This window comes from Pelmatolapia mariae, linkage group LG18 (genome assembly GCF_036321145.2).
Source record: "Pelmatolapia mariae isolate MD_Pm_ZW linkage group LG18, Pm_UMD_F_2, whole genome shotgun sequence".
NCBI classification, from domain to species: domain Eukaryota; kingdom Metazoa; phylum Chordata; class Actinopteri; order Cichliformes; family Cichlidae; genus Pelmatolapia; species Pelmatolapia mariae.
This window is the reverse complement of record NC_086243.1, coordinates 28,508,624-28,535,997: the sequence shown is the minus strand read 5'-3', so window position 1 is coordinate 28,535,997 and position 27,374 is coordinate 28,508,624. Positions and strand designations below refer to the sequence as shown.

The following is a 27,374-nucleotide window of genomic DNA, read 5'->3' as shown; positions in this document are numbered from 1 at the left end:
TCAAACGTGTCGATACGTCTGTGTTACAAAAATATTAGTGGTCATACCTTACTGATTCCCTCATCGATCGGCTTTCTAGCACTTTCTTGGCTTAATGACACCACAAAACTGCTGCAACTAAATGAAGTTTTATTGCTCTTGAACAGAGTGCAGGGTGTAGTCCTGAACTGAAGCCGATAAAAACATTAATATACAAGTAACTTTAAGTTGTTAAGTATATTTCATGTTGCTGCGCTTTGATGTAAGGAACTAATGTTCCAGCAGTGCTTTTATCTTAATATGGTTTACAGAATTTCAGTCATGAGGTTTGTATCCTTTATATCTTTGTTTCAGAAGAGGAGAACTCCATTCATAATACAGCAAAAGAGGACAGTTTGGTGTGCGTTGAGGAATTAAGAATCTGCTTTTGACCATTACCTCCAGCTATTTTTCTGTACTTATATTTGCAGAGTCCTCCAAAAAATCTGGTGAAGTTTTTCTTTAAAAGTGTTAGAAACCAACTTTCTGTCTCTGTAAACATAACTGTAATTCCAATCTGCAAAAAGGAAATGCATGTCGTTGCTCTCGGGACCCTTCTTCCCCTCCTCGGCTGGCCCTGCTGGTGCGACATCCTCCTCTATGTTTTCCAGATGGCAGGGCGGAGGGCGAAGCTGGCCATCAGACTCCTGCTGATTTACTGCAGACGGAGATCTAGATGCTCCCGTCAGCCTCTCCGCTCTGTTTCCTGTAGCTTTTTATAAAAAACCCTTCAAAAGACGAGGCAGGAAGGCTCAGTGGTACGTGTGTTTAAAGGTGCCTGGGCACAAGCACGTACTCTGTACGTACAGTGCATGTTCGTGCATAAAGATGAGCGTATATAGAGTTGTATATATGTGGCGACTCGCATGTGGGTTATTCTGTCTAATCACAAACAGATGTCCTGGAAGATGCACACAAGTAAGAGATGATTAGCTTTTAGGAACCACATTTGTAATGGATTTTAAGATTACAATTACAGTGGTAACAGTGTAACCTCCCAGCATGCAAATTCAAATCACTCATTTAATGAGTGTAAAAGTGCCACAGTGTTGTCTAAAGAAACTAAAAGGCTACTGTAATTTCCTAAGATTTTCCCTAATACTGGAGGACAGGCTGAATAAAATGTGGCACTATTCTTTAAAGAGGCACTATACTTTTAAGAGAGTAAAGCTAATTTCCAGATCCATTTTTTTATTCTTTACCAGAAAATCTTTCCATGATTCTCATTTTAAAATCCTTATTCTTCTTGAATTTCCCCTGCGTGCAGCCCCTTACTTTGTCCTTTTTTAAACTCCTCCTTCTTTCTTCTTCTTCTGCTGATTGACTGCCCCTCTGAAAGTTTGAACAGCATGTGGGCGGGGCTTCTGTGCCTGACATGACCATATAAGGATACCCTCTATGACAGGAAATTTTTTAAAAACTAACAGGTTCTTATACTCATCAGATATATGTTGGATTTTATGTGTACTTGCAGACAAACATAACATTTGTGCATTTGCACACGTGCTACAGTTTTGCCTTTTGTTTCTTATGAAAGGCCACACAAATACTTTCAGTCAACACATACTAGAACATGCTAAGGTGTTAGCAAAGATGGAACAGCTTCAATGTAACAGTTATGTCCATGCACAAACTTTTCATATTATAATTCCAGCTATACTGCCACTCTGCAGCCTTTAATAAATCAGGCACGAGGAAACCGCAGCGCTTCAGACATGCAGGCGTGCGTTTGGTGTTTGGTGTCCCGCCACTTGGTTCCCGGTGTAACTGTAACCATTTTCATCTGTGCTGCTTCCATGCTGAAAATATGAAAGGATGGCCTCTGGATCTGATTTCCTGGCTTTTGCCTTTGTTTCCTCCTTTCATTTTGTTTCAGCTCCTTGTCAAACAGAGTAATGCCTGATCAGAGACAGCACACGCTGTTTTTTTCTGTTATTCTTATCAAAGCCCCGAGGATGGGGCTTTACAGCAGTGAGTGCTGCAGAGTGTTCAGAATAGCTTGGTTTATTACTGTATTAGTGATATACTGGTACCTTCCTCTATAAATGACAGAGCTTTCATACCAGTTTCAGAGGTTTACTTCTTTGATGCAATTTCATGCATCTCATATCAGAAAGATCCTTAGACTCTATACACTGGTGATAATTACAGGTAAAATTATGAACGACTTAACTATAAAGCTGCACAAGTTAGATCAGAAAGCATGCTTTCCAACTTTATGGTCATTTGATTTAGGGATACAAACATATATCCACCAAAAATCTATATCAGCTTGTGTAGGCTGCAGATCAGATGATGTTTACCGCTGTCAGTGGTCGATATTTATCAGCTGTGTCGCATTCATTTCATAATCACACCCCTTGTTTATATGTAAAGGCCTAAATCTGTGCAATACCTTTATTTCTTCAGGTATTTTTGGGGAATCAGAACCATGACACCCCAGAGCTGAGATCCATGGGTCCACTTATTACCCGCTTGGTCAGGATCTATCCGGAGAGAGCCACCAACGAGGGCGTAGGCCTCCGTTTAGAGCTACTGGGCTGCGAACTGGAGGGTGAGTCCCTTTTACCACAAACAGATCTATCAGTCTGTCGTTCTGCATTATGCCACAAAGATATAAAGAATGACATTAAGCCTGTGATATGGAGCAAGTTTGAACTGGATCGGATTACACTGGAAAACTTAACAGCATGTTGCAGTTTAATATCCTGATATTACACACTCCTGTGGTTTCTGCCTTTGGCAGGCTTGGTCTTGCTTGAAAATGGCACTGAGCTTTCATAACCATAGCAAATAGCATGCAGAAAAAAAGAAGGTGAATTCCAGAAACTGCAAGGAAACTCGTTGCAGGAAGACAGAATTTACCGTTAGGGTTGTTGACAGAAGGAAACAAAAAACCCACAGTGAGGCACAATGGGACACACGCACAGTAAATGTTTTGTATCTGGGCTGAGTCTTAGATCTCAGTCATCACACTCACAAACATTCAGACTACATCTCTAGGCCGCATGTTTTATCTCATGTTTAAAACATTGTTCTAACAAGAAAGCTCAAACTTTACGCCTCTGTTGTTGTGCATCGTTCTCTCACATTTTCTGTTATTCAGTTTACTTTAAGGTGTTAAATGAAATAAAGCAGGCAAACATAAAAACAGCAGGTATATTTAAAGTTTGCTTGGTTTTTTCCTCAAATGAAGTTCACCGTTAAACACGTCACTTGAATCCTTTTTTTTTCTTCAGCCTCTTTAAGAGAGTGAGCAGGTGACGTGCTGCGGCAGTTCTAAATCTATTGATCTGCAGTTTTTGCTTCTTTTAAATCGCACATGACTCTTGAAAACCATCTGCCTTAGATTACATTACAGTAATCCATGTGAGTCAAAAGCTTTAAACACTTGATTTCAAGCATGATTTTGTCACCATAGACGGAAAAGGTTGGAAAAATGAAGCCAGTGTGAAAGTGCCTCAAACCTGCATTTTGCCTGACGGCCACCAGAGGGCGATACCTGTGGTTGGAAAAAGACTTCCAGTCATACAGAGGTGTATGAGAAAACAGCTTTCTGTCTAGACCTCTGTAAACACCTTCCTGATGAGTTTTTGGGCTTAGTTACTCATTTTGGGTCATATTGACTGAAAAATAAAGTCTGTGTGGCAAATCTTGGCCGTACTGTGTTTCAAAATTGAGGATTATATGTGGTATGAGACCGCACGCTCATTGGCTAACAAAATGCCACCCCTCCTTGGCCCAGCTATTTTTTGCAACCTAGATGGTAACAAAGTAAAGATGTATATGGTTATTTTAGCGACAGATACCTCACTCAGACTGCTTGTCGAATCTTTTTGTTTGCGAGGGGCAGCCAATCAGAAGAAAGCTTCCTCAGAAAGAGTGAAAGGGAGCTAAAGCAGCTCGTTTCAGACTGAAGGCATGCACAAAAGCCCAGGATAAGATAAATAAGGATAATTTATAACAGTGACTCAGGCAAACGCTAATGTAATCTTTGAAAATGTTCGACATGCAAACAGTATTTGGCCTCAGTCAGCCAACCAGTCAGCCGTTAAACAGTAAACTGCTTACACTTCACGCTGGTTGGTGTAATGAGAGGCAGAAAGAGAGTGTGAGCACATGAAAAGGCTGACGCATGCCATGGCAGAGTACTATCTCTGCTGTTGCAGTGGTCAGAGCTTGACGGGTGTGTGGGAGAAAAAGGGAGAGGAAGAGAGGGAGGAAGGGTTTGACCTCTCACAGTAGGTGAGGAAGGAACAGATGAAGGGAGGAAGCAGGCTCTCTGATGGAGTATCTGGTTGCACTGTAGGGAGAATGATAAGAATCAGCAAAACCATGCAGGACTGTGCGTGAGAGCCCGAGAGAGGAGAAGACTGATTAAAGGACGGAGAAGACAAAGAGATGAGAGAAGTACGCGGGGCGTCTTGGATCTGTCAACTCAATTAAATCAACCATGTTAAACTGAATTTTTGAAAACCTTAAAATCTCTCAACAGCTAATTGTTTTTTCTTTGTATTCACGTTCACTTCAAAGAAAAATGTTTCCCAGTTGACAGGGAAGCAGCTCGGAGACAGCGACGGTACCTGCACACCTAATTGTGCAAACCATTAACGTAGACTTTAATACTGCTCCTCACCTAAAATCCAGTAAAAGTAAGCAGCTCATATGCAAAACAAACATCCTACTCTTCCCCAGATGAAAACAGTAAACACACTTTCTTGTGGGGAGTCCAACCTACAGTAATATCCGCAGCTGACACATACTCTAGTGATATGCTTGTGAATGCAACAGTTTGTGACTCATGTTACAGATGGACTGTGACTCATTGTTTTTGACAAATGATCTACCATGTAGGTCTGTTTGCATGTGGGCATATGTGGGTCATATTAAAGGAAAAGCATTAATCCTTGACCCTTACAGCAAGGGGCTGAGTTCCTTCTGTTACACTCTGGAGGCATTTTACTGGCATTGTTGGGGTGCACTTGTTTTTTTGGCCGGAAAAATCACAGCAAATCGGTTTGGGTTTCTTTTTTAAGTTGTTCTGAGTGGGAGTGGAAGATGGCAGTGCCCACCTTAATAAGAAATAAACCGTCACTGAGCAGTTTTGGGAGTGTAGCAGTGATGTAAATCATCTTCAATCTTTGGAGTCACCAGATCTTAACTAGTCTAAACACCTGAAGCCAGTGTGAAAGTGCCTCAAACCTGCATTTTGTCTGATGGCCATGAGAGGGCGATACCTGTGTTTGGAAAAAGACTTCCAGTCCTATAGAGGAGTATGAGAAAACAGCTTTCTGTCTGGACCTCTGTAATCATGTTCCTGATGAGTTTTTGGGCTTAGTTACTCATTTTGGGTTCATATTGACTGAAAAATAAAGTCAGTGTGGCAAGTCGCACAAGCATGTCGATTATCAGGTTGGAGAGGTAGGATGGGTAGATGGACAGATTTCTTTTATCGATGAAAGATACTATCTTTGGTCATTCCTTAAAAGCAGAGGTCCCAATCACGCAGTGAGAAAGGCGACAGTTTTGCAGCCAAAGTAAATTAAATTAGGATGCTCATCTGCTAGAATAACTGCTGCTGAAACTCACATTTATGAACCAACCAATCAGAATACAGCGTGAAATGATGCGGATGAACTCGATGCCAGCACTTGTAGGAAAAATAAGCCAAACAAACTTGAACAGAGTAGATGCAAAACAGACTTTGTCTTGTTTCTGAGATGCTTCCTCCAGCTGTTATCGTGACTGCAACAACGAGAGCGTAGCAGGGAAACAAACATAGACTGCAGTTTTGCAGTTATTATCATGAAACCGTCTGATGTCCTCCGCAAGTTAGAGTTCCACAAAATTGATTTCCACTTTTTCCTTTAATTTGTCACTCCTCCACTTATGTAGACTTTGCTGGGAGATAATCGCACAAAAAAATCCTCACACTTTTAAATGTGTTTTTAAACAACACTGTGTACAGTATGTGGTGGATGATGGTGTGGCATTATTAAGTTAAACTGATACTTTAGTGTATTTTTAGTTAAAAGGGAGGGTCACTGCAATACACACTGCAGCAGAAGACGTGACACAGACACTTTAATCCCACTGCTTGCAGCACGTGCACACATGCATAATAAAATTCATGCAAACCATGTGGATACATATAAAAACGTGGTACATAGACATCCACAGTCATATCCAATTATCCAAATCACAGCTTTCTTGTAGGAACAGAGATGCTCGCTGAGGCAGTTTGGTGCTTCATAAATGTGCATAATGACCTCAAGTGGTCCTTAAAGGGCTAAACAAGCTAAATTTGTGCTATTAAATAAATAAAATGTGCTAAAGCTATTGTCGAAAGCTTTAGAAATGTAAGGTGTCGGATATACCAAGCATCAACTAGCAGTTCATTTATAACTGAAAACAGGTTTTTGTTAATTAGACCGAGAGCCGCGCTTCATTAATGAGTCTCCTTCTCTTTTCACGAGAACATCAAGATGCCAACTCGAGCCCAGACAAACACAAGCGAAGAGAAACTAACAAGCTCAACGATATTCCTGCGGATCACTTTCAGCAGCTTAATCAGATGTTTTGCCTCGAGCTCCGAGTTAAATCAGCTCGACGCTTACATCCACGCTGCTGTAAGAGCAAACCTCCATCCCACTCGAAATGTCGCAGACACGTTTCCTTACAAAGTTTAATTATATGCAGACCATCTGTGGTTTTCACATAGTCTGCATACGCTTAATGCAAGTTCAATTTGTTTAATTTACATAAAAACACATCACCACACATTGACTGCAGAGTAGAATTTAACAAGATACAAGAGTTTCTGTCATTATTACTCTGGTACTTGATGGGGGGAAAAAGTGCCAGCTCTCAACCTTCCGAGAAATCAAGACACTTGAGTTTTGCAGTTAATGAGAGCGCTGTATCCAACCTTATATCACTTTTCATTAAAGGGGAACCTATTATGCTTATTTCTAACTCCATATTTTCATCTGGAGAGTCTACTAGAGTAGCTCTGCATGATTCACAAGTCAAAATCATCTTTATTTAAACTTATGCTGGGTGTTGGTGCAGCCCTTCAGTTCATCCTCTGTGTTAGCTTTCTTCGCTCTCCCTTTAAGACAACTTTCTTCTGACTGGCCTGTGGTAAACTAAAGATCATGTCAATGACCATATTAAGAGCATCCTGTTATGTTATTGGGTCTTTGCCCCTGCATTTTGGACTTATGATTCATTCTTTTGGATTTGGGTATTTCCTAGAGCCTCGTAGTTTTGCTATTTATATTAATAGTACTTGTTTCTTGTTTATGTTTGTTCCCATTTTCGTGTCCAGTCGGTCTTCAGTGTCTCTGTGTTTGTTTGCCTTCGGTCTCCCCAGTCCTGTCTCCTGTGTTCTCAAGTGCCTTCATCTTTTGTCCACATGTCTTAGTCTGACTCTCAGTGTGTGTGTTACTTCCTGTTTTATTTTGAAAGTGCCCTGGTCAGGGGGATTCCATTCAGCTGTGTTCCCAGGTGTGTTCACTCTGCCCAATTCCCTCATGTGTATATACTGTCTGCATCTTTCTTGGTTCTTTGTGTCCTCTCTCCTGGTCTGTGGAGCCTTTTTCTTTCAGGTCTTTCAGGTTTTTGTTTCCTGATTACCAGCAATAATTTTATGATTTGGAGTTTTACATCTGTATGCTAAGTCCTGCATTCTGGGTCCACTCCCTGCCTGCCACACGCCCCGCTTCTCATGATAGATCCTCTCTTTTGGCAACAGACAGAGCAAACATAAAAAAAAAAAACTGTCTGCAACTCGGCATTGAAAGCAGTCTGAGGCCTGAGCATTAGACTCACAGGGATTACTTTTATGTTTCGTCATGTTTAATAGGAGGAACACCATTTGTAACAGAGTATATATGGAAAAGCGTAATAGGTCCACTATAATGACTCTGAATTCTCATATAAAAGAGACAAGTTGTGTTAGTTGTTTGGATTCATAGATGACTCTTAAGAGAGAGACGTCTGTTTTCTCTGTCAAAATATAAATGATCTGACTTTTCTCCTAAGTATTCTCCTTTCTAGACCAAAAGTCCTCTGAAACTTTCTTTTCAGTCATTTTCTTTTTCGAGCTCACTGCAAAAAATGACATTAAAGTTAATTAGACTGACTATATTGTCAAAAGCTTTTAATGCATGTAGCTACTTTTCTTCTTTGTAAATCTGTCTGCAGAGTAGACACGATCTGCCCAGCTCCATGTTATTTTTAATCTTCATTTTTTTAAGAAGCACCGTGAAAAAAAATCAGAAAATCAAAAAGTCTTTTGTGCCCATTCCTGTTTGCGTTTCCACCACGATCGCAAAACTGTGAAAATCAACTTAATTAGACTGATAGCAGATGAAAAAGCAACAGGTTTTCAACAGTTTTCCCCCAGTGGGTATGTGACAAGACCGAGACACAGTGGCATCCCACTGAGAACGCCTGTCTCCACAGTAGGAGGTGATTGGGTCTTTTTTCTTGTTAGTTACCAAATAAAAGTTAAGTTTTGTTTTTCTTTGGCATCTTTGTCAGCAGTGTTTCTCAGACACTAATTCAGCCCCGTAGTTTTCCTCCATTTTAAAACAAATGAAAAAGTTCAAGCAGCTTTCATATTAGAGCTATTAAGTTAGATTTTCAGACTATAACTTTCTTTGATGTGTACACTAGAATATATGTCAATTGTAAACTGCATCTAAGGCAGGATTACAAACAGAGCAAACTAAGCAAATGCTCAGGAACCCACAACTCCAGGGGGACTCATAAGTCTGTCACCGATGATCGGTCCTGCATCCTTCGAGTTTGGCTCCAGTAAATGAGAGGGACTCAGACTGGAACCAAACTGTTTTAATTTTGCTTCTTTCCATCAGCGCTTTGTGTAATTATCAAGCAGAAACCCGAGGAAAGAACTGTAAGACAGCGGCAAAATATTGTTGGTCTCAGTATGTCTTTAGCAGTTAACGAATCACTAAAGGCCGATCATTATTCACTGAGTATTTTAAGACTTTTTTTTCCTCTGCCCAGTAGATGATGAGTTCGCTGTCAAAGAAAAATTGCTAGCTTTTAATTAGCTTTGAGAAATCAGTGAATTATTTTGGCTTTGGTTTCAGCTTTGGATTGGTGCTTATGTAGCACTTTTCTACTTAAGCTACATTCACTCATTCACACACACAGTCATACACTTCTTCTTTTATAATAACTCTTTAATAACTAGCATCCTCACATTTGTTGGCTGCCCAAGGGCTTCTTCAATGTCCACACACGTGGACACTGGAGAAGCCCTTCTGATTGGTAGATGAGCCCCCCACCTCCTGGGCCTCAGTCGCCTGTGACGACACAACTTTGGAGGTGTCTGAGTACTTAAAAAAATGAAACTAGTATAGTTGTGATGAGAATATCTGCCACAGGGCCTCATATGAGATCACCCTAGCGATTACTGAGCCAAACAGGCTATATCCCTTTGACACTCACACTGCAAAACCCAGTATGTGCTGTATTTTGATACAATTTTTAGTGTAAGATCATCAGACTTTGCATCAAACTGCATTTAAACGTGCATGAAGGGCATTGATAGGGCGAGAGGTGGGGTCAGTTCTTGACACTCTTTCATCTCCTTTTTTTAATCCATTCTAGTCGCTCACACTTCCTGTCTCTTCATCTTCATCCACAGAAATAACAACTACAGCACTTTCCACCACCCCACTCGCATCTACGCCTCCCATGACCACATTTGGTGCAACCACCACAGCACCGATCACCAACCCCGGCACGACAGCAATTATAGAGTGTGAAGACGGACGGCTGGACTGCATCACTGAAACCGAGACCCCCGAATACGACGAAGGTAAATCTCAGAAACTCGGTTCCTTTTAGTACGCTCTCCGTCTCGGTGTGTGTACCGCTCGCCAAATTAAAATGCAAAGCAATAAAAGGTAAAAGGATTGAACGCGGGAATAAAAGCCTTTCTTCTTTCTTCCTTTAAATGTTATTGATTTAATTTCTGCTTTAATGAAGCCCAGTTGGAATTGGATCATGAGAAATTCTCCCTTATCTTCTCACTAGCTGCTACAGTTTTGACTGAATTGGTCTTTTTCTGTTCAGCTTTATTTATTTATTAGCTTTTCTTTAGCGCTGTCTGACTATCCTTGTTTCCGATTCTCCTTTATCCTCTCTTTTATTTTCAGCCACATTAAGCATTAGGCCTCTTTTCTAGGATTTAAAAAGCTAAAGAAAAAATCTAAAACCTTAAAGTTAAACTGTTTGGCTTGAATGCCTGGTACTAGTTTTTCATAAAAGCAGGTATGTTGTGTTTGTGCTGGCATCTGTGTGGGTGAGAAAGCCCTCTCTGACCTTTGACCCCAAACTGACTGCCCCATCTGTCTTTCGCAGGAGGCACCACGTCCACCAACCCCATTATGGAGTTCATGCCAGGTGAGCATTTCCGCCCCAATCTGCTCCCATGTTTCCCCGTACAATGTGTTTCATTTAAAGCAAAGTTGAACCATTTTACAGGCAGCTGTAGATATGAAAGCGCTGCTCGGGGTTTGCCAGATCGGTGCATTAATTCAGCCAATGGACCCATTATTCAGTGTCACCAACGGTACTGACCACGGTCGCGAAGAACAATGAAGCTGACCTCCATTAGAGTTAATAGCTTTTTCATGGTCCCACTTCACAAATGAACCTGACACTGCTGAACCCTGACACTAGCGGACTACAGAGAGAGACAGAACAGACACACGTGCTATTAGGTTATATATTTACAGAGAGAGAGAGAGTGAAAGAGAGAGCAAAGACTTTTTTTTCGTCAGTGTTTTTCATCTTTGATGCCAGACCAGCTGCAGTCAAAAGACGATTATTTCCCTGTGTAGTAATTTGCACAGCACAGATCGCGGAGGCTTGAAGATGCACAACACCTGTAGGCAAGCTTAAATGCTGCGCCACATCTGCCAGCTAGATGCAACTGGAAGGCTATCAGCTGATCAGAAGGATACCAGCTGAGCTTGTATTTGTAGCTTGCCTCTATGCTCAGTTTTTAAATGTAACACAAAAAATCTGTTTAATCAAAGTTTTCATAAAGTGCTGTACACAAAACATGAATAAATACATTGGAAAATCATAAAAGAAATAGTTAAAACTCAAGAATAGAACATTTTAAGCTATGCTGGTATTCTTGAGGTGCCATCGCTATATATTTCTCTGGGTTAAATCTTCTTACATCGATGAAAAGGTTTCTAAAGGTTTCAACAGCAAGGGGAAGGATAAAGGAAAGGAAAGAAGGAAAGAAAATTAGAAAAAAAAGTCAAGAAATTTGTGCAGAAATGTCGTTTTTTTTTTTCATGTTCCTTTCCCTGCAGATTTATCTTAAACCCCACTGGAAACATTTAAATAGCATTTTGTTATAAAGAAACAACTTAAAACTTTCTAAGAGTGTCTGAGGTTGAAACTCATGATCATTTATCTATAAAACTGCACTTTACAGATGTGGAAACAACAGCAGAAAAGAGAGTGGCATTAGACTCGTGAAAAAACTGTGAAAAAACTGCAGGTGTTAATGGAACGAGAAACATTGATGTTGTGATGCCGCACATGCATTTAAAGCCAACTGCAGCGCTCTGTTTTGGTCATTTATGGCTTTCTTTTCTGGGTGAACATTTTAGCACCACATCACAGTTCACCCTCCCTTGTGAGTACACCGAATTCAACTCATTTGGAGCAAACAGCCAGGGTGAGAAGAAGAGGAATGAATAGGCAGAAAGGTTAAAAAAATGGCAGCTCTGACAGGGGGAAAAAGAAATAAAGCAGGGGGGGATAGTGAGGGGAAAGGAGGCTGGGTGAGGAGGATAAAGAGGCAAAAAGAGAAAGGGAGAGTGCAGGTAAAAGAGAGGAACAGAGGGAGGTGAAGTGAGAGCAGCGGAGGAAGAATAAAGGCCTCTTGGGTCTCAATTAGCTGAGCTGAAGCATCGCGTGAAGACAGCTTGGGGTTGCTGGATGGTGGGTGGGTGGGTAAGGTGGGTATTACTGTGTAGCTCCATGGTCATCTCTGCATCCTATTAGCCTCTCAGAAACATGTCCACTGTTGAGAGATTTTTGCATTTATTTGGATGCTGCGGTGAACCGATACCGCCCGTCAACTGCTGGCAGAGGCAGAGGAAAAAGGGAGGGTTTTTTCTGTTTGGGTTTTTAAGGGGGCCACATCCGTTGATGTTGGTGGCACCCCGCCCTGCTCCGTGGTCCCTCCACTCTTCAGTTTCTCTCTCCTAAAGTGCTGATCCCAAACATATGTACGTGCTTGGTACTGTTTTCTATCAGGGCTGACATCTGTGGATGTGGAGGAAAATGCCCTCCAGCGCTGCACATTGTACATACAGTCACAACGGTCTCTCTGTTTGTCTCACCCCATTCCATCTGCACAAGCCTTTTGTAGGCTGCACAATTTATACTCGGAGAGCACACAACAGCAGGAACAGCTTCCTGATAGGAATGCTACAAGACTTGCTGTCCTTTTTTTCAGGCCATCTCCCCTTACCTCCTCCTGAATGACACTGATTGGTCAGTGAACACAGCACCAGATCGTAGCTGTACGCCTCTTCACTTAAAAACCTAAGCAGTTTGTCACATAGCATAGCAGCTTTTCAGGGACTTGATTCAGTTCTCAGGAAGGGTTTACAGGAGCAGATAGGAGCTGTTTACTTCAGTATTTGGGATTCAAATGAAGGGCTACTGTTTCCTTAAGGTTGTCTTTAAAGTGCTTGATGTACCAGCAAAGATAGGAATAAATATAGTTAAGACACGCATCTTAGAGGCCCCCCTCCCTGAGCCTGGTTCTGCTGGAGGTTTCTTCCTGTTAAAAGGGAGGTTTTCCTTCCCACTGTCGCCAAAGTGCTTGCTCATAGGGGGTCATATGATTGTTGGTTTTTTTCTCTGTATGTATTATTGTAGGGTCTACCTTACAATATATAGTGCCTTAGAGGGAGGGACTGCTGTTGTAATTTGGCGCTATATAAATAAAATTGAATTGAATTAAATTGAATTGAATAGAGGACCTTCCAAGACTAGGACTGAACTCACAAAAACTGTGCTTACTAATAGCTGATTATTGGTTACAGGGAAAATTTTCAGTTATATTTTGTAGATACGAGATTTTTAGGAGTGTTTTTGTGTCTCTTTGCTACAGCTTACTTGTGGTTCGCCTGTAACTTTGACTTCTCGTCGTTCTGCGGCTGGACCAGAGAGACCGGTACGGGAGCTGAGTGGATCATCCAGGCCAACGGGGCTCCTGCTGTCCACAGAGGACCGCCCCTTGACCACATGGGTAGGTGATGAGTGCTGACTTTTGTGTTCAAGTTTTTTTTTTTCTCTTTCTTTGAACTAGTGGCACTCGACAGATGCTTTGGGAGAGTGCTCCGTAGCTCTCGATGTTACTATGCATCTGCTGAAAAGTCTGTTGAAACCTCTTGTGCTAGAAATGGGAATATTTTCAACAAAGCTTTAAATAACACTATACAGTCCCTGTGCTGCTGTAAATTCACAACTCTGCCTTTTTTCTGTTTAAAGAAATGAGGAAAAACATGCCTATGATGTAAAAAGAAATTCCCATTGGACACCCAACCTTGTTCTTGCGCTGAAGGACAAAGACTTTGTGAATATGGAAATATATCACAAAGCTAAGTAGGCCTGATGCTCTATGAGCTGTTATACACATGAAAAGGCTCAAGCCACTCACTCATGCCACAATGTTAAGTCCCTATAAGGTCTGAAAGGACATATTTGGGTAATAATTACTGTAAGAGGTCCATCTGTCCATCCTGTAAAGTGTATCTGGCAGAAGTCTAGGCAGAGATGCCCAAACTTCTATCTTTTGGTCACCTTGCGAAGCGCAAACAACTGACCAAATGACCGTTATCCCAAGGTTGTGACCACACACCCTCAGAAGGAATCTCACTTTTACTGCTTGCATCCAAGAGCTTATTCTTTTGGTCACTACCAGCACCTTCTGGCCCCAGGTGTGGGTGGGAAAATAACTCAACCTCCGAGCCTGTTAGTCTCCCACCTCTAAAACCCTGAGATGCTTGAACTTCTCCACTTGAGGCAGTAACCCATCCATAAATATCAAAACTATACTCATCATGGAGCACAGTCGGCAAACATTTTCTGTATCTGAACTGACCCAGCCTTCCCAATAAGGATCTTTTCCTGATGAGGGCAGCATCTCTCACCGGGTTTTAAAATGGAACAGTCCAGAGTGTTCACAGCTGAAAGCAGAGGATCTAACCATAAGCAGAATCAGAAGCATGCTGTTCTGCTGTAGCTTCCTGATGGGTTTGATGGAGAAGAGTTGTCAGAAATGGTCCAAATTGTTGTGCATGTCATCGTGTGCATTCACACAGTGAGAGTATTCTGGCTCCGCCAACAAAATCGTTGCTTACTACCCGGCCCTGCTCACCAGAATGTTTGCCTGCAGCTTCTTCCTCTTCAAAAAAAATTATCTTCAAGTTGAAAGGTTGCTGTTATGAGACAGTGGAAGAAACCCAAAAATAGTAGCCATGTTTGAAAAAGATAAGAAGAGATGGCGTGAATTTAAATCAACTTATTTTTGTTTTGCTTTGTTTTTTTAAGAACAAAAGATGCAATTGCATCTTGTGCCTTTTTCTAACAAAACATATGTTTGTATGGGCGTATTTTAATGTTATGTGCTGTAATACAATTTGAAGAAGGAACGAACAGCCTTGAAATCCTTGACTTTTAAAAGACATATAGCACTGAAATTCATCAACATGCCTCGGCTCTCTGTCCTTCTCTCCATTCAAGCTTGATGGATGTGATAGATGTTTCTGTGGAGACGGGAGCAGCAGTAGCAGCATCTCTAAAATGAATGATTTCACCTTGATTTCTTGACTTAACCAGATCACTAATAAAAAATGAGTATTTTGTGATGTCAAGACAGATTTTTCTCCTGAAGCGAGAGCCCTTTGTTTTCATGAGAAAACCTTGTGAGGTCCTTGAATCTGATGTCTGTGGGGGTTTTGAAAGCTTGATGCTAAGCAGTATCACAGACATTATCAAGTACTCACTTTATGAAAAGACAGTTAAATGTTTAGACAAACCACAAGGAAGGTAATCAGCTGAATGCAGTCAAATGAATGTACTGTAATGAAGGCTTGGGAGATTTATAAGTCCTTTACTGTCACACTGGTGTTTGCGCTCAGTCATATTAAGGCGTGTATTCATTAAAGATGTATAGATATCAGCATATTTACATTCAGGGATGTATTTAAAAGAATAATATCAGCAGTAACGCATTGGAAAAGCTTTCAGGAGTCCTCTAATGTCACAATCACCTCTTACCTTGTCTTCTGCTGCCCCCTGCAGGCCAACCTGGGAACTTCATTTACGTGCAGCTGACTGACTCGGACACACCGAGTAAAACTGGTGAAGATGAGGACAAAGAAGAGAAGGTGGCGAGGCTGGCCAGCCTGCCCATCACCTCTCCAGACTCTGACCTGTGCATGTCGTTCTGGTATCACATGGTTGGTGAACACGCAGGAGCGCTTCACATCAAACACAGGAAGGAGACAGAGGAGGGGCAGATCCTGTGGACGGTCAGTGGCCATCAGGGCAGTCGGTGGAGGGAGGGACGAGTTATACTGCCGCACTCAAGCATCCCCTATCAGGTAATATAAATCTGGATGTAATGACTCTTAAAATGACAGCAGGGAGAGATTGGAATTTGTTTGGAAATTCACTACTACTGATAACTATAAGACAAGAAAGAAAGAAAGGTATGATTTGGAACAAAAGAATAAACTCTGGATGTTGGGATTGCAGTTTGCACCTTAACAATTTAGCCAACAAAAATAAAAATGTTTACTTATATACAGCAAAGTTTCTGGATGATTAACCTTCTCTTTTTGTTGTCCTGTATGAAAAAATGCATGTGAAAGACTTTGTGTTGTTTTTTGCAGGTGGTGGTGGAAGGCATCGCAGACCGACGCAGCTTAGGCTACATAGCTGTGGACAACATCCAGATCATGGATGGAGTCAGAGCTGAGGACTGCAAAGGTGTGTATTTCAATGTTACTTAACATCGTCATCATTGCTGTTTTGTGCTTTGCTTTTTGCTTTTTCTGTGCGAGGCCAGTGTAGCTATGGTTGAGGTGTGGGATCGGCCCGGTTAAATATGTGATCAGAATTTAAGAGTAAATATTTTAGATAAGCCAAAAAAGTGGAATGTCATTACCGTGTGAATGTGCAGTATCCCTTGGTTTTTTTAGTCAGATCCATCCCTCATGGCCTGTTTAAAAGCACCAAGATGAAAAAAACTCTGCTCTTTATTTAGCAGGAAAAGTCCTTTGGTCCTTTTTCAACAACTACAGTGAAAAAAGAACCGCTGTTGGTGGGAAAAATAACCTACCCTAACACATATCTTGTTCCAATAAATGCAAGAAATGGAACGAATCAGCGCTTTAAATATTAGCTCAACTTTGGTTAGTTTTTGTCTAATATTCTTATTTTTGTCTGGGACATCATCCAAAATGTGTAGAAAGAAAGATATGAAATGCCAGCATCTGGCATTATAGATTAATAGTAGGCCTGCTTCTGCATTGTATGCAAACAGAGAATCTTTTTGTTTTAAACTCCAGATCCAAAACCTCCTACATCTCCACCAACAGAGATCTTCATTCTGCGTAAGTATTGAACATAATGTCTTGGTGCCCGGTAAATAAGTGCATGCAGTTTTTATTGGACATTTCTCCACTTTACATTATTGTCTCTGTCTCTGCAAAGTAGAATTGGTAAAGAAAAACATTCAGTCAATGCCAGAATAAGAAGCAGACTTGTGTTAGCATGTTATTTTGTTTGGTTTTACTTATGTCAAAGAACTACATCTGTTGTTGTTGTTGTTTTTTCCTGATTAAAATTATTCATAACCGGAATGCTCCCATATACCAAATGAACAAGCTTATTCATTACTGTACTGCTGTAAATGTGATATTTATATAATAATTGTGGTCTTCAAGTAAGCAACCTCAGAAACTAAACAGTCCCAGATTTTACAAGAATATTGTAACATAATTCTAATGAAATTAATATGCGTAATATTCTCAGTCTCACATTTTCCTCTTCAGATATCTGTGGCCTTTCCATGTATCGATATTATCATCTATAATTTGAATAACACAAAATGCTTTCAGTTTACAAAATAGCAAATAAATATTCTGCTGCAGTAGATTCTGACATATCAGAATCAGAAAACAGCTTAGTTTGATGATTTCTGCTTTCTGCTTCTGCTCTTTCGCCCACATCTGCAAATCTCCGTATGGAGAAGAAGGCACCTCTGATACATTTAGTCAGATCAGGAGCTAGTGTTTCTAATTGGGAGTGTGGCTGCTCCTCTCTATCAACCCAACAAATTGTGTATATAATTTCTTCAGAGATATTGTTAATAACAGCAGGATGCAGCAAACAGCAACCTTAGTACACAGCTAAAATTGTTTCAAAATGCAGTGCTAAGATTTTATTTTTATGTTGACCAGGAATAAAGAAATAATTATCAAGGCAGTGACATATAGGTCACAGGGGGGAATTTTCACCATCCCTCTTGGCAAATATACATATTTTCCCCATGGTAATCGGAAGACTCGGGTCAGAGACCACTCAAATTGGGTGAATGGGTCCAGCAGATTCAACACATTCCAGGAAAGACCTCCGAGATCTCCGTCCAAAAGAGTGCAGTCCAAGAAACATCAAAAATACTATAAGGACCCTCAAGCTCCTTAAGCCTCTAGTAAAGGACTATTCAGTTATCAGGCACAATGAGGCAGCTATTAGCCTAGTAAACAAGAGCCAGCCTCTTTTAGGGCTTTCCAATAAAAAAAATTAAATAAAAAAATGCCTTTCATTAAAAATTAAGAATTCAGAGTTTAGGACAATCAGGGAGTAGATTTAGGATCATTTGAGAGACACATTTTAAAACTTCTTTCAATCCACTGAAGTAGGGCTGCACGATTAATCGTTAGAAAATCGCGATCTCGATTCATACTTACGTGCGATCTCATTTCCAAATGACAACGATTAAAAAAAAAAAAAAAAAAAAAAGACGACGACGATTGTACTGCATTTTGATCCGGGACATAACCTGCATGAAAACAAGCGCTCACTCTTCCTGCTCAACAAATGACAAGGGCGGAGCCTTATACCACGTGATACAGAAGCTGTGCCGTGATGCTCAAATTGGCAGGAAAGAAACAACGGAGAACACGTCAGGGATGACGAGAAAGTGACAGGGGAAAATCTGTCCCGGTCAACCACCCAAACATCAATAACGGGAACCTTATACAGCGCTTCCCTATACACGTCGAACTCCCGCAGGCACAAAGAAATTACGGAGGCTATTACTTATCACCTGACCAAAGATATGGCTCCCATCAACACTGTGCAAAACGAGGGATTTAGGAAAATGATCAACACCCTAGACCAGGGGTCGTCAACCTGCGGCTCCGGAGCCGCATGCGGATCTTTAGTCCTTCTACGGCTCCGCGTGGTTTGGGGAAATAAATAATTTTTTGTAAGTAATTAGCTAAAGTCTATTTTATTTTTATTAGTTCTTTTTTTTAACTCGTAGTTCTAAATTGGAAGATTATTGTGATATTGAAATATAAATATAAAATTATATTCTATTAGTTTTTGATCGATCAAAATAAGCGTCACACTTGCGGAAGCCGATATACCCGCCGAAACGCCGTGCGAGACTTTCAACCCCAGGCAGGCCAATTATGGATCTTCAGATCCACATTATGTCAGCAGCTGTTCTCCAAAAACAAACACGTTCACGCCTCACAGACGACAGCTTACAGTCGTGCGTAAAGATGAAAGTGACTTCGTACAGCCCCGATCGTACAGCAGACGCTGCGCGCAGAGGTTCAGGAGCGGAAGTCCCATTGTAAACATATCACGGCAGACCCGACTATGTTTCCATGAACACGCTTTTCAGCATCTTTTTATTGACCACTTTTCACACATGGTTGCTTTACGCATACAGCCGGTGTTAAAGCTCGCAGCCCGACACACACCAACACAACAGCATAGGTGGCACAGACGTTAAGGCGGCGAGGCGTGATTGCGGGTACCGCTAAGGTGCGTCCGCCTCCCCTGCAGCGGCGCTGCAGTCCACGCCCCGCCACACATATTAACCAGGTAAAATACATACTTAGGCGGAATTTTGCAAAGTTCAAAATGTGTTAATTACAAAATTAAAATGTAATTTTCTCTGTAGCACTTCATGCATTTAAGCAACACACCTTAGTTGTTCACACAAAGCATAAAGGTAAAAAAAAAAAAAACAATATATACAGTGTTATGTTCATTTTAGATGTCAAAAAGTATTTGCGGCTCCCAGAGTTTTCTTTTGTGTGGAAATCGCGTCCAAATGGCTCTTTGGGTGTTAAAGGTTGCTGACCCCTGCCCTAGACAAACGCTACACAGTGCCGTCCCGCAACTATTTTTCTATTGTTGCACTACCTGCTCTGTACACGCAGTGTCGAGCAACGGTGGAGACGGAATTTTAAGCAGTACGACATTTTGCGGCAACAACAAAATGTGAGGCATTTATTGTTTTTATGTTTATTTATTGTTTTTATGTTCAGTTTCAACTGTTACGAAGTTGATGTGCAGTTAATAAGTGCTATAAATATTTATATTGGAAAAGAAAATCGTGAGAGAATCGTGATCTCAATTCTAAGCAAAAAAATCGTGATTCTCATTTTTTGCAAAATCGTGCAGCCCTACACTGAAGTGACTTTTTCGACGTTACATTTGACACTGGCATCAGGGTCAGAATCTGTTTCTATTGTGAATATTTTAAATGGAATGTATTTTTTTTTTATCTTTTGCAGCCATGGACACCTACTCACAAGAAAACAGTCCACTTGGCAGCCCAGGAAACATGCTGAAGACCCTGGACCCGATCCTCATCACCATCATTGCCATGTCAGCTCTGGGTGTCTTCCTGGGCGCCATCTGCGGTGTTGTCCTGTACTGTGCCTGCTCACAGGGCAGCATGACAGACAGGAACTTATCTGCCCTTGAAAACTATAACTTTGAGCTGGTAGATGGTGTGAAACTAAAGAAGGACAAGATAAATGGACAGACTAACTACTCAGAGGCGTGAGTTAGAAATGGGGACGGAGCTGCAGTTGCTCCGCATGGACACGTTCGATGCAGCCAATCAAGAAAGTGGAACACAGGGCTGAAGCCACCAATGGGACGGCAGGGTGGGCTGAAAAGTGAGCCGATGTAATTTTATTTCTCAGGAGCAGCAGTGGAAGGGACTCACCTATAGGGGGCACTGTGTATAAAGAATCTGTACAGCAAAAAAAAAAAAAGAGAAAAAAGAAGAAAACTAAGGATTCTATTTGTTTTTCGGCGTGCTTTGTTGATTTCATGTAATCACATGCTGGTGTTGAGACCAATTCAGATGAAAGTATTATTTGGAAAGATAAAATCTGTTTTTTTTTGTTTTCGTTTGTTTGTTTGCTTGGTTTTTTGTTTTGTTTTTTCCTCTTTTGTTGTTTCAGATGTCATTGTTACACAGAACAGGCAGACTATTTGAAATATGCTATTGTGATATCTGGCTCTTGTTGGCCGTATGTCCCCGTCCTCATGTGTGCATGAAAGTGTTTATGAGTGTGTGTGTGTCACATTCATACACATCTGTATATAAGGTGTGTATGGGTAGTAGTCTGACTGTAGAGGTGTGTATCATTACAGTCATGTTTGTGTACATGATCAGCATGCATCTGTGTGTGTGTGTGTGTGTGTGTGTGTGTGTGTGTGTGTGTGTGTGTGTGTGTGTGTGTGTGTCTGTGTGTGTGTGAAAAGCGGGGACCCGTCCCTGCCTGTTGACCTGCGTCTAGTTCCGACAGTGCCTTTTTTTTTCCTCCAGTTTTTCTGTTGCCTTTTTTTTCTGCTGGTTGTTTTCCCATCAGCTAATGTCCCATCTGGGGTTCCTACACGGATGTGAAAAAAAAATGGAAAAAAATAACTTTTCCACATTGTGATAATAAACCTACAAACTTTTTAATGTTGTAGTGTGTTGTCAAATTTCACATGTGTTGGTGTAGCTCTGTAGATCCTCATGCCTCAATGACAGTGGCACTGACACACTTTTAAAATCTAGGCGACATTTAGGAAAACTTGTGAAATCTATGGAATTTTCCAGATGGAAAATGTGTAGGAGCCCCGAATGCCTCATTTTCATGACACATCCAACATATTGTACATAGGTTTTAATATATTTGAGCGCCCTCTTTATAGAGAAAGACACCAGTGCTGCAGCATCCTTTCTATGCTGAAAGAAATGTCACTGTTTATCATTTGGATTTGATAATGTATAGAAAAACAAAGAGATACAGAGCTGTTGTTTTTATGTGGTTTTTGAATTTAATTGTTCCCTGGTTTTCACTTATGTTTTTACAGACATGGAAATGAGATTAAGGAGAAAAGCATCAGATATGCCTTGAAAGAAGAGATGATGGATTTTTTTGTACTGGTGACCTCAGTACCATAAAGATGCTGACAACAAGTTGAGGATGGATTGTTAAGATTATTTTTGAACGCCACTGGCACACAATGAGACTGCTCGAACTTTAAGCAGAAGGGTGCCCAGTGGTTTGGGAGCCTTGTGATGGACTTCAAGCGTCTCTTTAAGTCTCTTTAGGGTCTAACAGCATCTATTATTGAGCAGACAGGTTTCATTTTCAGATAGGACTGAATAATTAAGAACAGCTGGAAATTTTAAATTGTTTTCACTTTAAAAAAAAATTAAAATGAGTTTATTTTGTGAGATTTGGTTTTGTATTTCTATTTCATATGGTTTGTACTTGGTCTTTAATTTGCTTGAGCATTTTAATGCCTTATTTACTGTATACCATAGTAAACCTTTACACTTACCAACTTTGGTGTTTGTGAAATATAAAGTCAGGGTATTTATCTTCCAAAACTGGTTAAAAACTAAGAACAGCAAGTGTTCTACAAAGACTGCTTTGTTGTGCTTTAGCTTTTTAGCTGAACTTGTTGTTATATGGGTCTCTTCTTTAAAACACCGTAAAAAGAAAATGTTGGTGAAAACCTACTACTCTCTAACTATCTGACAACCTCCAACAGATGTTTGTTTTAAATGGGAACATTCTGACTTAGTGCTCCTTAAGTTGGGGCAAAATATACATGCACAAAACTTATTGAAACCGAGTAGTGTGGTTGACTGACATTTTGCCTTGTTTATTTCCTGTTTTTACTGCACCATGACTGGTAACTCTACCTATTTTTAATGTAGCATTATGAGACATCACCCAGCTCAAACTGAGAAGTGCTCACCTAAGTATCAGTTCTCCATCTTTAACTGTCTTTTCTCTGTAGCCATTTAGTAAGCATCCACAATCAAATAAAGTGTGCTGACTGTTGAGGCATTCATGCTTTATTCTTACACGTAACTCTTCATCTTCTTGCTAAAGTTTTACCTGTACATTTATAACAGGAAAAATAACCAGACAAGATATCCTCCCCCTTTAAACTTACAAGGATGCTGCAGCACTCAACGTGAAAACAAATGTTGCACTGATATATTTAAAAAAATAAATAAATAATCTATGTGTTTATGATGTTGATTTGCAAAAAGTGAGGAAGGAGGGAAGAGAGGACAGTGTTATTGTTGCTTCTTTTTAACACGGTTTCAGAAGACTACGTTATAATTCTGAAATGTACAATTTACAGAGATGTTTTTCATTCTCGAAAAAGCTTATATGCGTCTCTTTGAAAAGTAACAATTTTATTTACTTGGTATAATATCACCTTGTGTTTTTGTACTGTCACTGATGTACGTGCCAATGTTTTATTTTTTTTCTTTGTATGACAAGAAAAATGTTTTATTTTCAGTACCGTTTTCTGTAATTTTGCTGTCTCAAATCTAGAAAAAGAAAGGAAATGAGGAAGTTAAAAAAAACATTGGAAAGCAGTGAGGCCTTACGTGACTAATAGTATTGTTTGTACTTTGACTTTCTGGTCAACACTCAGACTCATCTGTCTCTGTTGTCTCAGACTCTCATCATTGACTATTACATTCCAAAGAATTGGATCAAATAAATGTTTTAATTAAAAGCTGAGCTGCTTTTTCTTTCTAACATCAAAGATATATTTTCTATTCATTACATAAAGCTTTATTTCAATTTAAAAGGGTTTTCACTGCAGCGATTTTGTCACATGCAGATGATGGAAAATCCTCAGTTAACACTGTGTTTCTCCTTACTTTTTAACTATGTTTGGGAGACTTTTGACTACCTACGGGACACTTTAGGGGTTACCAAGAGGGTTTAGCATGTTGCTGCCTACGCACCAGGCACGGGACATTTAAGGTTTCAGGGATGGTTTAAAATTTCTGGCTTTTATTCTTTTTTCTGCACAAATTGTGATTAGGCTAAAGCTACAGCTGGATGAAGGTCAGTTTATCAAAAATACTGGACACAAATCCTGGCATTGTAGAAAAGTAACCACAAATTTTGCCTACAAAATTTCCTATTTTCCTATTGGTCTGTGAGACCCCTCTCTAAAATAATGTGTACGTTTTGCTTTGCCTGTGTTATTATTGCTCAACACATGTAATGCAGTTTGGCACACTGAAGCTCAAGATTGTCAATTATCCGACTTGTACAAAAACATGAAAATCTTAAAAAGCACAAAGCAAACTAGAAACAAAGAAAGTTCACCTTCAAACTAAAGGTTGTTCCTTTTGAACACAGTGTAGCAGAGTATAAAACAGTGAAAAAAGTTTCCCAATCAGACTTTTTGGTGTGTATTTTCAAACTGGGACTTTAATATCTCATTTTAGAAACATCTAGCCATATTGTATTTTCTATGAACAATAAAAAAAAGGCAATGTATCACTATCTTTTGGCAAAAGTACACAAATTTGTCACAAGTAGACGTACAAATACTCGTGTTACAAAAATACTCTAGTAGAAGTTGAAGTGGCACGCTTCTTTACTCAAGTGAAAGTGGAAAAAGTACAGACGGTGAAATGTACTCAAAGTATAAAACTGAAAAGCTCTTTGGAGGACAGTTCTACCAAAAACTTTGGTGCAAAGTAGACTGAATCTCAATATAATAATTAAATATTAACACAAGGAAATAGAAACTTTATTTTAACTTAAATTTGAATTCCAATTAATGTAGTCAGCTTGAACGTCCGCTTTTGTGGGAAAAAAAGAAGGGAAAATAATGTGAATTCTAAAACATTTATTATCTATTGTTGCCTTCATTGCAGACGGATGACGTTGCCTTCACACCTAAACAGAAAAATCAGTAAATTGAGATTCAGCAGGTGGGTGAACCGTTAGATTGGTTGTAGTGGTGCAGCGTGGGAAAAATAGTAACTTATAATCATTTATATAGAGAAATAAGTCACAACAACTGTGCTGCTGCTCTTTGTAAATTTTAGCTAAATATTTGTACTTTGCTTTTTTTCAACCCTCGGCTTATAAATAAAATAATGACATTCATATCATGTTGTGCAACTAATCTGTTTTCAGAATGATTTAGATACCAGTATTCAAGAGCCTCTGGTCTACTCCACCCAAAACCCTGAACTGATTTATAGAAAGACAAAAATTTCATGGATGGATGTTTGTTTTTTCCCAGTAATTTCAAGCATCCCTTTGCTATGTTGTGTTTTGCCCACAAAGAGGCAGCATTGACCCTATTAATACTATATGTGACACGATCATATGCCAGATGCAAAAACGAAATGCATTTCTATTCTCATACAACTGCTCCATTCATGTTTGATATTTTTATGTTGAAAATAAATTACTTTTTCTGTTTTTTGTTTTCTGACCTGCATAAATGACAACACCTTTCTCACCCCAGCTAAGTCTGATTTCGTGTGAACATGAGTTTGTGGCTTTGTTTCAACTTAGGTTTCCTGCCCAAGTCGGACCCACTTCACCACTTTCTCACACCTCTCTTTTTTTTGTGTCCGCAGTTTTATTTTCTGGAGTAACACTGTACTGTGGTGTGGCGATGCAAATAAAGTGCCTAAATGATAGAATATGGTTATGCCGTATGGTTAAAATGTGTCTTTTAGTCTTAGGGGTTTAACTGCCCAGTAATACTTCAACTCTTTTTGTGCAAGTGCATTTTAAATCTATGCTAGACATCTAATGTTGATGGTACTCGACCTTAACATTATCCTTATCATCTTATCATACAAACCAACCGTCATGCATACAATTCAAATAATGAATGATTCAAAATGTAGTTTTCTTTTGGTTTTCATTTCTCTTATATATATAAGGATGAAGAAAATGTGTTCATGCTGCTACTATGAATCCTCCAGACTGGTTCAGCAAATGCAAACATCGCCAATTTTCTTTGCATTTCTCTTTGGTGCCCCATTAAGCCAAGAAAAACAAATCACAGAAGTCATGTTGGATTTTTTCCCCCCACATATGAATCAGAGACTGAAATAGAGCACCAAGTGAACTCTTCCTGAATGGATTCTCAAAGGTACGAAGCAAGATGAGTGTGCAGTGGTGACAAGATGTTTAATAAAGCTGGTGACTTCATGAGTCAATTTTCTAGCTGGCAGCATCAGCTGCTACATAATCACCAAATATTGTCTGCCAATATAACACTTGTTTAATTTAAGAAGTAACTGATAAAACTGTCAGTGAGAGGTCATCAGAGCTGAAAGGTTGAACTGCTACGACTACTAAAGCACAGTAGCTGGTAGCATTCTTTTTTTCTTTTCTTTTTTTTTTTTTTTACAGGAAATAGGTCTAGGTGACAAATGACTAAAACATCAAACTGTTCACAGAGGAAGTGAAGAATGTGGGAAACTAAGTGCAGCAGAGCTAAAAACAAACAAACAAAAACCCTCTGCAGATGAACTTCCTAGTTGTTCCACTGAGATAGTTTGGTGGAAAGTATCTTAATACAAGCACTTGTGATTTGTTTAGATTACATTTCAAATAAAAATATTGCATGAGCCTATAAAATTCTGTGTTTGCTCTTAAAATCTTTTTTGTAAAAATAATGCTATAACTGAGTATTTACCTTTACAGTATAGTGCAGAACTACTAAGTAGCCTGAAAGAGAAGTTATAAAGCAATTACTTTAAAAATACTGTGTATATAATTCTGTTGAATGAATACACTATCATTACAAAACATTGTTTAAACTATTGGATTCTGTCACTTTTCATGTGTTTCATGCCTAAATATTGCACACAATGTTTTATACATAAAATGTTTTACATATTTTATCATACGTATTAATTTCTTTTTCAAATATTCAGATTTCCTGTGGGGCTTCTCTGCTTTGTTCTTAGTCCACCCAGTGCCACCCCATTGAAAATTCATCGAAACGCCCCTGGTATTAGCATGAAAATGTTTAATGCTCGGCATATCAAAAGCGACAAACAAACAAACAAAAATCTAAAAAATGTCTCTTATGTGGAAATTAAGAACGATATTTGCTTTTGAATATAATTCTTTGAGTGTAAATTACTTGTACAGTGTGCATATGTGTGTGTATGAGTGTTTACTTCAAAGGCTACAGCAGGGGTAGGCAACTCCAGGCCTCGAGTGCCGGTGTCCTGCAGGTTTTAGATGTCCTTGATCCAACACAGCTGATTTAAATGGCTAAATTACCTCCTCAACATGTCTTGAAGTTCCCCAGAGGCCTGGTAATGAACTTATCATTTGATTCAGGTGTGTTGACCCAGGGTGAGATCTAAAACCTGCAGGATACCGGCACTCGAGGCCTGGAGTTGCCTACCCCTGGGCTACAGCCTGCGAGATTGTGCGTGTGACTTTTCACCGCATCGAGGGTGAAAAAGGGTTCACTGCTCTCTCCGGTGTGGTTGTTCGTTTGCCCTCTGCGTGCCGCAGTTGTTCCTGTGTAGGCGGAGCTAGATAAGAAGAGGTTTATGAAGTAGGGGCATAGAAAAAAAAACCAAGCAGCACCAAATTCACGGCGGTAACGTGTTGGTTGAGCAGGGTCTCAAAGATCCTTATCTATTATTGAGAAGGCTCACATGAATAATCGTTAACTCCGCCCGTTTTTAATCGCTAACGTTACGTCCGAGCGGTGCGGCTTATTAGCTAAAACAAAGCGGACCCTCAGAACAGTTCTAGCTAGTCTTCGCTTCAGTTACCGGTTATATTCCGTTTGACGAGGACACTTTTTGGAAGCAAATGTTACTGTAAATCTACACAGACATCACAAAGGTATCGGCTTAAGGTGAGTGGTTTTATTTTAACCGACATTTGTGGCATTTACCGGCCTGCCAT

The 27,374-nt window shown here is 39.9% G+C and overlaps 2 protein-coding genes across 2 annotated transcripts in view; both read left to right on the top strand.

Moving 5' to 3' along the window:
- Positions 1 to 23,178, top strand: part of LOC134617043 (neuropilin-1a-like) — a 95,600-nt gene extending 72,422 nt beyond the window's left edge. The window contains exons 11-18 of the mRNA XM_063462201.1: positions 2,428 to 2,572; positions 9,701 to 9,874; positions 10,420 to 10,461; positions 13,208 to 13,345; positions 15,403 to 15,704; positions 15,996 to 16,092; positions 16,674 to 16,718; positions 19,926 to 23,178. Coding sequence (XP_063318271.1) covers positions 2,428 to 2,572; positions 9,701 to 9,874; positions 10,420 to 10,461; positions 13,208 to 13,345; positions 15,403 to 15,704; positions 15,996 to 16,092; positions 16,674 to 16,718; positions 19,926 to 20,200 — 1,218 coding nt within the window. The 3' untranslated portion in view covers positions 20,201 to 23,178. The remainder of the gene's footprint in view (positions 1 to 2,427; positions 2,573 to 9,700; positions 9,875 to 10,419; positions 10,462 to 13,207; positions 13,346 to 15,402; positions 15,705 to 15,995; positions 16,093 to 16,673; positions 16,719 to 19,925) is intronic.
- Positions 23,179 to 27,017: 3,839 nt separating this feature from the next.
- Positions 27,018 to 27,374, top strand: part of LOC134616614 (integrin beta-1-like) — a 29,706-nt gene continuing 29,349 nt past the window's right edge. Inside the window, exon 1 of the mRNA XM_063461517.1 lies at positions 27,018 to 27,324. The gene's annotated coding sequence lies outside the window, so the exon portion shown is untranslated. The remainder of the gene's footprint in view (positions 27,325 to 27,374) is intronic.